The following is a 12344-nucleotide window of genomic DNA, read 5'->3' as shown; positions in this document are numbered from 1 at the left end:
TACCACATTGGGTAGCACAGAGAGAGAACATTTCCATCATTGCAGAAAGTAGTATTTTATAGCACTGTCTTATAGCTAACACTTTTTGTTAGTTTTTGGTTTATCCTTCAATTGTTACATTAAAAAAGAATATATTTTATTCCCGTTCAGACTTAAGCAAAAGATAGTATGCTATAAACAATGTTTCTTTTAATTCTTTGTCTTTTAGATTACTATATAGAAGTATATAGAGCTCTTCCCTTACCCTTTTTAACAAATGCATAGTACAGTGGTGTATGGATGTGCTGGGGTTTATATATCCAGTCATCTACTGGTGGTCACTTGGGTTCTTTAAGTTTTTGTCATTATAAGTTATGCCTCAATTAATAGCTTGGTTTATATTTATTATATTTACCAGTATGCCTATGTATATATATATATTTTCGTTGCTGCATAACAAATCGCTACAAACTTGGCACATTAAAACTACCCACTTATGAGCTCACGGTTTTGCATGTCAGAAGTCTAGCACTGTGTGCCTGGGTTTTCTGCTGAGAGTATTATAAACCTGAAATCAAGGTGTTGGCCAGATTAAGTGCTCATCTGGAGGCCCTGGGAGAAAAATTCAATTCCAAATTAATTCTGGGGAGAGGGAAGTTTCTTAGGTTTTAGGACTGAAGTGCCTGGTTTCCTGCTGGCACTTGGAGCACCAGGTATTGTTCCTGGAGCTTTGTACTGTGGCCCCCTTCCTATTTCAACTGTGAATAACCTCCCTGGTGGGAAATTCCTCTCATGCTTTGAGTCTCTTTGACTTTGTTTTCTGTGACCAGCCTGAGAAAATTCTTTGCTTGTAAATGGCTCCTGTGATAATATCAGAGCCAGTCTGTTAATCTTTTTTTTTTTTTTTTTTTTTTTTTTTTGAGAGAGAATGAATGAGCGGTAGAGGGAGAGAGAGAAAATCTTAAGCAGGCTTCACAGAGCCCAACTCAAGCCTTGATCTCACAACCCTGACCTGAGCTGAAATTGAGTTGGATGCTTAACTGACTGAGCCACCTAGGTGCCCTGATAATCTCCTATTTTAAAATCAATTAAGGACTTCTGCAAAAATCTCTTCACAGCAATATGTGCATTAGGTTTAAGAATCTTGGGGCCGTCTTAAATTCTGCCTATTTTAGTATCATTGGGCTAGATTTCTAGAAGTGGGATCATTGGGTTGAAAGGTAAGTTCATTTGTAATTTTGGAATGTATCACTAGATTTCCATCCATGGAGAATAATCCTCTGCTTTCCCATCAATGAGATACTGTAGTGACTGTTTTCTAGCAGCTTCATTAAGAAGTTTATATGATCAGACATTCAGATATTTGTCTGACAAGAGAAAAGTATTAGTGTATGTTTTCTCATGAACAGAACATTTTTTCATATGCTTAATGGCCATTGACTTCTTCTCATTGGTCTTTCAATTTGTTTTTACTATTTTTCTATTTGTGTTCTCTTTCTTAGTTTTAAGGAATTCATTATATTTTGGGGATGTTAGGCCTTAACTTCTCATGATTTCATATCAATTATCTACCAAAATTCTAGGCCCTACAAACAACTTTCAAGTTGTACTTTAGTAAATTAAAGGTCAATGACACAAAATACTCTTTCCCTCTAACACATACAATCTTTGATTGCTTTTCAGTTCCTATCACTTAATTTGCAGTTAAATAAATGATGTATTAGGTGGGACCCCTTTGGTTATTGAGAAACTCAGTTTGAATTAGTTTTAGCAGAAGAGGAAATTTATTGACTCACAATTTTCCAGATCTAAACAATATCTGCAGCTTGTGTGGTTGCAAGGTGAGAGATAGCTGGGAAACAAAGATGCCAGTACAAGTGACAGGAGTAATCCATATTAGCTAATTATAGTTCCCTTAACATAACTGAGGAGTGTAAACAATGAATTAACCGAAGGAAGAACTTGCTAATTGTCGGAGCTGACTAAAGTGGGGTGGACTGCCATGGGATTCTGTGAGTTCCTCATCCTGAGTTGTTCTTGGTGGAAGTAATGTAAATCGGATCCAAGGACATTTGGATGGTTGTAGTACATGATCTTTCAGCTCTTTTTTCAATGATAAGAATATGTTTGCAGTACTTGGCATAATGCTTGGCACAGAGTAGATGTGCAGTATATGCTAAATAAAATACTTGTGGACTTCGTTATGCCACAGTACAAAAAACAAAACAAAAAACAAGGACAAGTAGAAATAGAACTTTGAATGTAGTCAGGTCCACATCTGTCTGTCTCTCTATGTCCACTTGCCCTGTTACCGCCCACTATCTTGGTTTTATTGAAAGCTGTACATAGTGTAGTGGTTAAAAGATTGCATTCTGAAGCCAGACTGCCTGGATTAGATTACCAGTTCTGCCTTTTATAAGCTATGTCACTTCAGACAAGATAAATTTTAGTTTTCTGTTAAAAGAGGGCAGTAAACATTCCTATCCCAAGGTTGTTGTGAGAATTAAATGAAATATAAAAGTTTAAATCACTGCTTGGCATATAAAAAAACGCTATATAATTGTCTGCTGTAATTATCATTAGTGCTTTCTTCTCCAGATGGTGTTCTCTGTTGGAGAGTACATGGGACTACCTGTCACTCTGTACTGACGTCTTCACCATCTCCCCTTGTCCTTGTTTCCTAAGGCTGCCATAACAAATTCCACACACTGTGTAGCTGAAAACAACAGAAATTTATTCTGTTACAGTTAGAGTCCAGGTGTTATAGGGCCACATTCCCTGCAAAGACTCCAGGGGGAGAAGCCTTCGCTGCCTCTTCCAGCTTCTGGTTCCAGGCATTTCATGTCTTATTACCACATAACTCCAGTTTCTGCCTCCATCTTCACAGGGCTTTCTCCTTTCTCTGCCTTAAATTTCCATTCGTCTTTTTCTTATAGGGATGTTTTTAACAGTCTTAAGGCCTATTTGGGTTAATCTAGGATGATTTTAGAATCGTTAATTACTTCTGAAAACACTTTTTCCAAATAGGGAACAGTCATAAGTTATTCCTTGTTTTTCTACTCTTGGATTAAGATATGGATGTATCGTTTGTTGGAGTCACAGTTTAGCTCAGTAGGACACCAAACAGGAGAGTGGCCTTTTCCTCTACCTCCCTGCTATAGATTGAATGTATACCCCCCAAATTCGTGTTTTGAAACTTAATCCCCAATGTGATATTTGGAAGTGGGCCTTTCGGAGGTGATTAGTGCCTTAAAAAAAAAAAAAAAGACTCCAGGGAAATTGCTCATCCCTTCTGCCATGTGTGGGCAAAGTGAAAAGAGGACTGTGAACTGGAAAGTGGATCCTTGCCAGAAAAAAAATCTTCTGGTGCCTTGATTTTTGGACTTCTCAGCATCCAGAACTATAAGAAATAAAATTTCTGTTGTTTATAAACCACCCAGCCTATGGTACTCTGTTATAGTGGCCAGAATGTACTGAGACCCGTCTGAGTTGAAAAATCCCAAGGAAGAACCTTACAGGTTGAGTTTTGTTGATGGATGTGCCTGGGCTAACCAGTCACAAGCCACTTCTAATGGTGCAGGTGCAGAAATACTGACATTTTGATCGACCTACCCCGCACCTTTTTTTTTTTTTTTTTTAATTTTATATAGAGAAATCAGGGGAGGAGCAGAGGAGAGCAGAGAGAATCTTAAGCAGTCTCCATGCTCAGTGCAGAGCCGGATGCAGGGCTTGATCCCATAACCCTGGGATCATGACTGACTGAGCCACCCGGGTGCCCCCTCCTCCTCTTTCACTTATCTCTTTCTGAAGTAAAAAGGGTCAGATAACACAAATATGGCCATTGGGACACATGCAAACAGCGGGCAAACATGTATGTATTTATGTGAATGGATATTCCTTTGTTTTTCTACTCTTGGTCTCAGTTTGTCCTATTGAACTTATTCTCCAGCTGGACAGTATCCTTTAAAGACTTTCAGAGTTGTTTTCCTTTTTCTTTTTTTTTTCTTCTTTGTGTGTGTGTGAGTGTGAGTGTGAGTATGAGAGAGAGAGAGAGAGAGAGAGAGAGTCCAAAGTGTTACTTGCATTGGCTCTTTGTTGGGAAGCTGCTGCTTGATTTAGAAAACTGATTGCCTTATTGACACACGTTGCAGAGCTTAGAAACTGAAGTTCTCCATAAGGCAGGCTTCTCAGGAGTTTAATTTTCTTCCCTAAGTGGTGATCCATCAATGTAATCCTCTTTAAAGAACAAATTATTTACCGTAACATTTGTTCTCTGAAAATGCATTATCGTTGATAGATCACTGCAATCTACTCTTCCATTAGCTTGCTGATAATACATTCTCTATCTCTTTTATTCTTAAAATATCTAGTACTGAAGATTTGAAACTACAACTTTATAGAGTCCCGGAGTGTCACTGGCTATCAAAGTCTTAGTGAGCTTAGTGTTCAGATGATTGGACAAATTTCAGTCACCTATGCTAGTATCCTACTAATGAAGAGAAATCAATAGTAAACCTTCCAGAAGCTTCTATGCATAGAACAGACTGGCAGATTCTCTTCTCTTAGGTAAGAGAAAGCCAGTGATACGTAATTCTAGATTAATCTGTGAAGACTATAATAAAAACAGTGATAATCATTTCTTAAATTATTTTAAACAGTAAAAATATAGGAACACATAGCAAACAAGTTTCTCCATAGGTACACTACAGAGACTACTTAATAGTATCCAGGTGGCTGAGAAGTCAAGGAGAACTCCATGGCTCCATCACCGTAGCTAAACAAGACTGTCAGAGAAGAAATTAGGAAAAAGGAGAGAGTGGGCAAATTATTGAAAATCTGAATATGAAGCTGGGAATATGAATGAGTTACTTAGCTCATGTTCTGTCATGTTTGAAACAAGGAACGCCCAACTAAGAAGCAGACAAAATCACAGATTTTAAGATAGTAATCTTTTTATTCTTGTTAGGCAGCTGATTTAATATTTGCTGATTGTAAACTCTTGTGCTAGTATTTACATATTTTTACTAGATATCTGTAGAATGGTAATAAATGCATTCCTGAGTGTTATGTATAAACCTTTACTGTACAAGTTGACACTAAATCCAGTTTTTACTCTGTTTCAATTAGTATTTTTCAAATGTTATTTTCAGAGATTCATTACTTCCTCATCCTTGCAAAGTCATTTCCATGCCTCTTATTTGATGTTATGACATTTGCACTATCATCCACATAGACTTCAGTCAATATTACATCACTTTACTCCCTGGCAAAACCTTCCTTTTATCTTACTGGTCGTGGAAATGTCTTCAGTTTGAACATACTGGAGGGTGGCAAGTTTCTTGGTCAGGAAAATGAACAATGAGAGAGACAAGTACTTATTTATGAATACATTTTTTTAATGTTTTTTTTTTTTAATTTATTTTTGCGAGAGAGACACAAAGCATGAGCATGGGAAGGGCAGAAAGAGAAGGAGACACAGAACCCGAGACAGGCTCCAGGCTCTGAGCTGCTAGCGCAAAGCCTGACACGGGGCTGAAACCCACGAACTGGGAGATCATGACCTGAGCCAAAGTCAGACACTTAACTGACTGAATCACCCAGGTGCCCCTATGAATACATTTCTTAGGCCTAAACCCAAAGATCTACACAAAGCAGAGCATTATAAAAAGAAAGACTTTTAGGGAGTGCTGGAAACTGTGCATATTGTAGGCTTACATTGTCAGTGCTTGAGATCGCGGGTGGCACCTGGCTCATCTGATTCTCTCAGCACTTGCATCATGATTTTAAGCCTGTCTACACATCGTAACAACTTGGGAATCTTTTAAAAGGATATGAATGCCAGAATCTTAACTCCCAAGGATAGTGACTTGCTGGGGTAGAGCCTGGGCATTATTTATATATGTATATTTATATATAATTTTTTTTTTTACTGTTCTCTAAGTGCTTCCAATGTTCAACGAGGGTTGGAAACCACTGATTTACACGTGGAGAGACTATCAACAAAATCTCAGATAGCTACTAGATAAAACTAGCAGCCCACTGTTCATGCTTCACATGAAATCTTGTAGATTTCGTATTTGGTTTTCAGAGTAGTTTACATTTTCAGCAGTGTAATCAGTATTTAGCTGGCTGCATAAGTTGCTCACAGATTAGCAGAATGGGGTATAAACTAGCGATTCTCCCCTTTGGGTAAACATTAGATGACTCATTTCAAGAGCTTTGACAAATCTTAATGTCCAGACACACCCAGACCAATTAATTCAGAATCTCTAGGGGAGAGACTTGGGCATTTAATAACTTTTTTTTTTTCTACCTAGGTGATCAAATGTAAAGCCAAGTTTGAGAACCAAAGATCTAAATAAATATTTGTTGATTTGTTTTTTTTTTAAATGACTTGTCCAGCATATTCTCACTCCAAGTCTTTCTTTTTCAGGATATTATAGATAGACTTATACTTTTGAATTCAGAAGCGAAGATTCGTTCTTTATTCAACTATGAACAGTCACACATCTTTGGTCTAAGGTAAGGTGCTAAATTTTACCTGAGATACATTTTCTTTTCTTCTTTTAAAAATTTTTTTTTTATTTGGTGAAATAGTGCAAGCATGAGAGAGGGAGAGAGGGGCAGAGAGAGAAAGAGAGAAAGAATCCCAAGCAGGCTCTACACTGTCAGCACAGAGCCTGATGCGGGGCTTGATCACAAACAGATCTGAGCCAAAACCAAGGGTGGGACACTTAACTGACTGAGCCACCCTGGCGCCCCTTGAGATATATTTTCTATCTTGCAGAACAGTCAAGCATATATTCTATATACTTCCAAAAAATATTTAAAATAATCTAATTTTAAGGATGTCTAAAAGTAATTTGTAACATCATAGATAAAATAAATACAGCTATTAGGTTTTTATATTATGGCTTTTGGCTATGTTTAGGTTCTGTGTTATTACCATGTCTTTTGTTCAATTTATGTTACAAACACCTCTTTAAAAAGAGGCATTTTGCAGACTTTTCAGTTTACTCAGGAGTCAACTGGGGCTTCCCTGGGATTGTATTTGATGGGATTCCTTCCATAATAGAGACTTGAAAAGAAGCTTGAAAATACATGATTTATCCTGAGGCTCAAATTTTGCTTCTTGATGTTAACCATTACTCCTTAACTTCAGTTTCCTGAGGTTTAAATCTTTCTGGTAAACGTTTTGGTCATATATAGACCTTTAATTTGTTTTCCTATCTATAAATTACCACTTTTAAAAACAGCTTTATTTAAGGCATTTTCTATTTTCAGAGGTTTGTGATTTTTTTTTTCCCCTTTCTACTAGCAAAGTCACTTTTTTAGACAACAGGTAGGGAGACAGTGAGAATGATCTACCTAAGAAATAAAGCAATTAGAATATTCTAAAATTAGAATTTCTGATGGTGTGTGTGTGTATATATATACATGTATATAATATAATACATACTCAAATTGTTTTTTTTTTTTTTTTTTTACCATTAATAGCTGTGCTTCATTTTTGGACTTTTTAGTTTAAAGAAGGTAGAAAAAACTGTAACTATTATAGTTCTTTGAATGGTGTGTCCTTCATCTCAAGATGTATTTTCACATTAAATTTTAACTTTTCATGTATAGTATCAGATATAACATATAGCAAGCAGTGATGAAGAATACTAAGAAAAATCTATTCAGTAGAACCTTCTTTTGCATTGCAGGTGTATTTCTGAGTTTTGTAATTATAGAATATAGATTCTGGCCTCTTGTTACTGATACAGTGAGTGAATGTTTTCTTTTCTGTTTTTTTTTTTTTTTTTTTTACGTATAAAGAATAGTATTTTTCTCTAGAGTTCTTGTTTAAAAACAAAATGATTTTTAAGTCCTGTTAAAAGCAATCCAAGAAGTAACATGCTCCTGGGAATAAAATGTTAATTTGCATAATGTGTGTTTTCTTCAAATGGAGTACAATAACCAAATGGAGTCATTTTGTTCTTTTTGTTCTACATGAGAAACTTTGTCATCGCATTGTTGATAGTGTACTAGAGTTTTGTAGTGTGGTGGTTAGGTTAGCAACATGGCCTCTGGAGTCAGACTGTCTGCTCTTTGCTAGTTGTGTGAGGTGGGATCTCAGTTACCCATCAGTAAAATGAAGGAAAATTATATTCTTTTCCTCACAGAGTTATTACGATAATTACATAAGAAAAATTAAAAGGACTTACTACAGTGCTTGGCATGTAGCAAGCACTACAAAAATGTTAGTAGTGAATGTAGTAGCAGTAGTACTTCAAGTGTGTCCTTACTTGTGCTTGTTTTCTAGGAGTTTTGTGTTTTATTGTGTTTAATTTTGTCTTCATGTTTTCAGTAGCCCAGTAGTCTTCTACATGCTGCCAAGTAATTTGCTGTTTACAACATCAGCATTAAGACAAAGAAAATGACCAAATCACTTTTCTGAGGAAAATGTTGTATTTTATTTTTTGTGCTTGTTAACGGTTCTTCGACAATATATTTGTTTCATTGTATTTCAGAGTTCATCCTCCTTATATTTGGTTGTATTTTTTGACATTTTTTTAATGTTTATTCTTGAGAGAGAGAGAGAGAGAGAGAGAGAGAGAGAGAACATGAGTGGGGGAGGGACAGAGTGAGAGAGGGGCACAGAATCCGAAGCAGCTCCAGGCTCTGAGCATTCAGCACAGAGCCCTATGTGAGACTCAACTCACAAGCCATGATCATGACCTGAACCGACTGAGCTACCTAGGTGCCCCTATTTGGTTATATTTTTAAGTCCTACTTTTGAAGTTACATAATTTCTTCTACTAATTTCAGTTTAGCGTTGGTCAGTGTGGTTCAATAGTGATAATTTAGATAATAGCTTTGTACTATATAAATCTCATGTTTCTGTGTGTTTTTTGGATTCTTACCTGTATCATTTTCTTTACTTTCTACAGTGATTTTGTTTCCAGTTGTACAACTTTATTGTACTATTCCCTTTAATAGATCATCTCATTAACATATTTGCCTTCTACCTTTAGCGTTGCTTGTTCCATTCATCTTTCCCCTCTGAATAAGGGTGAGTTTCATACACTTTCTGTAGGTGTGCCATAGCACTTAGATGAGGCTAATATATGGCTTAGTGGCACATGGATTTTCACTTTTCAGTAGCATCACATTCTATGTAAATTTCTGAATTTTTATTTGCCAAGATTCTACAAATCTTATGTTTTAAATGACTAATATATGAGAAGGCTGCTCCTTTGATTAGCCCTCCTCCTCTCTTTGTTTCCACTTCTAGCCTATCCTTTTCTAATTTTGGTATCTGGGTGCAGACATGCCTTCACATGCTTCATCTTATAATGGAACACACTCAAAAAGAAATTTCCCTTGACCTCACATCTTTGAAGTCACTGTCCTGTTTCTCTTTCTCTCACCATATAGCAAGACATCTGTGTAAACTGTCCCCACTTGATTACCTCTCTTTACTCCTCAGCCCACTTAGATTTGACATTGACTCTGTAACTCTGTCAGAATTGCACATCTTTCTCAAGTTGCTTGTAGCTTCTATGCTGATGAATGTAATGGATTTTTCTCTTTTGAATTATAACTATCAGCGTTTGATATAGTGGACCATTTCTTTCTGTGTGTAAGTTCTCTTTGCTTCTGTGACACTCCTATGGCTGCTGTTTTTTCTCTTCTGCATTCTGTAAGCATCACTGAAATTTTCAATACTCAGGACTTTGTTGTGGGTGCACTTTTTTCTTCTTTGTTCTGCCCCGAGTTCATCTACTTATATACAGTATCCACCTACCTATGTCGGTAGGTGCCCCACAATTTATAGGCCTAGTCTAAACCATTATTTGGAGCTATCAGACTCAAATATACAACTCTTTTAACATCTCAATTCATACATTTCTCAGATGTTAGTAACTTAACATTTCTAAGACTGAACTCTTGGATCTCCTCCCACAAAAACAAACAAAACAAAATAAATCTCCTGTTTCCATCTCATTAAGTGGCCTACCCATCTATTCAGTTGCTCACTCTTGAAAGTCATCTTCACTGTTTTCCTTTGCTTTTTCAAACAATGATTTATCTTTATTATAGAGAAATTAACTGATTCAGGAGACTAAATTATAATAAAGTGAAATTCTTCCTAACTCTGAAAGCAACATTATTTTTAAAAATTTTAATTCCAGTGAAGGTAACATATAGTATTATATTAGTTTCAGGTGTACAATATAGCGATTCAGCAATTCCATACATTACTCTGTTCATTCATACATTACTTTTAATCCTCCTGCAGCTATCTGAAAGTAGCATTGAGGAAAATTATTCTAGACATCTTTATGTGCATGTACAGACAGAAGAATAGATATATGGAGATATCTTTTATAAAAATAGAATCATAATATAGTTTCCATTTTAAATTCTAACTGAATTTTATAGAAAAGAAAAACTAGCGAGACAGAAGAAATTGCTGAATTTCAAATAACTGATTTTTCACTCCAGGGGTTGTTATTTCCCCAGAAATTCCTCTGAGGTTAAGGAGAAGAGATGATGTAAAACTTTTCAAGTGGTTTGAACATTATATTTCACTTTTAGACAGTATTGATTGACTCTCGCCTATGAACTAGGAGGACAGTGATGCTCTCATTGGCCTCCCACCTCCCCTGTCTCCACCTGTTAGGAGGATGTTCTTCTTCTGCCATTTTCTAACCTGCCTTTCTGAGTCAGTGACCTTATTTTCTTCTCTACCCAGTAGGGAGAGGAAACTAACCTAGGTTTCTTGGTGTAGTGACATGAGATATGCAGTACTTCTTTAATATGACTGCAGATTAATATTTATAATTAGTTTACTCTTCTCCACTTCATTTACTCAGTCAATATTTATTGAGTGCTTATTATGCTCTATGCTAGATGTAGGGGATGTAATGAGTAAATAAGATGTGGTGCTCATTCTCTTTAACTTTACCACCTAATGAGGAATCAGATATTGAGATAATTAAGCAAAATGTGAGGTAATTAATGCAGAAAAGAAACACATCCTTATAAAGCTCCCCACCTTCCCATTTTAAATATCTGGCAGTTCCAGACTCCTTTATGTGGCTTTCAGGGAGCTCCATAATGTATCTATACCTTTCCTATGTACATTGTTTTCCAACTTTCCTCATAATGCTGAGTAGGTTAGACTTCTTGTCTCCCTCAAGCCCAGTGTATTGGCTGTATACCTATTTTTCTGCGTCTTGAATATTGCTTTCACTTTTGTTGTCTTATAAAATTTTGACTCCTCCTTCAAGGCAGAGCTTGCTTTATGAATCATTTCCTCTATGGCTTCCTATAGCACACTTTCATCTTGTCTTTTTTCTGCACGTTATTTGCCTTTATGGTAATTCCCACAAATTTATTTCTCCCCCTGACTAAAACTTAAACTTCCTGAGGGAATGTTTTCTTTGACTTTCATGTCCACCACATAGGTAGGTACTTTTTGGTTATTTCATGACATTTATTTGCTAAATCTGTTGGGGGGGGGTTATTTAAGAAAGCTGTACATTTATTGAAAATTTTGGGTGCAAATTATTTTCTTGAACATTGTTTTTTATGTACAATTAAGGCACCTTGGAGTTCTTATCGTCTATAATTTATTTTTCCAGAGTTGAGGCTTAGTTGAGGTTATAATTGACATATATTAGTTTCAGGTTATAATATGCTTCATTATTTGTATGTGTTGTGAAATGGTCACCACATAAGTCTAGTTAAAACTTATCGCCATACATAGTTATGGAATTATTTTTCTTGTGATTAGAACTTTCAAGATTTACTCTTAGCAGCTTTTAAGTATGCAGTTCTGTATTAACTGTAATCACCATGCTATACATTACATCTCCATGACTTATTTTATAACTGAAAGTTTGTTTTTGACTCTCTTTATATATTTCCCACCATTCCCCGCTCCCCACCTCTGGCAATTACCAGTTGGTTCTCTGTATTTGAGTTTGGTTGTTTTGGGATATCACATGTAAGTGAGAACATACAGTATTTCTTTTCTCTGTCTGACTTATTTCACTTAGTGTAATTCCCTCAAATTTCATCCATGTTGTTGCAGATGGTAAGATTTCATTTTCTTATGACTGAGTAATATTCTATTGCGTATATACTACATTTTCTTCAGCCATTTGTCCATTGGTAGACCTTTAGGTTGTTTGCATATCTTGGCTATTGTACATAATCCTGCAGTGAATATGGGGGTGCATAAATATAAAATTAGTGTTTTTGTTTTCAGATAAATACCCAGAAATGGAATTGTTAGATTATATGGTAGTTCCATTTTAAAATTCTCTAGGAACCTCCATACTGTTTTCCCAAGTAGCTGGACCAGTTTACAT

The 12344-nt window shown here is 36.0% G+C and overlaps 1 protein-coding gene across 4 annotated transcripts in view; it reads left to right on the top strand.

The window, feature by feature from the left end:
* TBC1D32 (TBC1 domain family member 32) overlaps window positions 1–12344 on the top strand; it is a 200423-nt gene that overhangs the window by 96521 nt on the left and 91558 nt on the right. For all 4 annotated transcript variants that reach the window (XM_042939719.1, XM_042939718.1, XM_042939716.1 and 1 more), the window contains exon 23: window positions 6413–6501. In XM_042939719.1, the coding sequence (XP_042795653.1) occupies window positions 6413–6501 (89 nt within the window). The remainder of the gene's footprint in view (window positions 1–6412; window positions 6502–12344) is intronic.

The sequence above is a fragment of the Panthera leo genome, chromosome B2 (genome assembly GCF_018350215.1).
Source record: "Panthera leo isolate Ple1 chromosome B2, P.leo_Ple1_pat1.1, whole genome shotgun sequence".
Classification (NCBI taxonomy): domain Eukaryota; kingdom Metazoa; phylum Chordata; class Mammalia; order Carnivora; family Felidae; genus Panthera; species Panthera leo.
The sequence above is the reverse complement of the archived record's forward strand: the minus strand, read 5'-3'. Positions and strand labels throughout refer to the sequence as shown.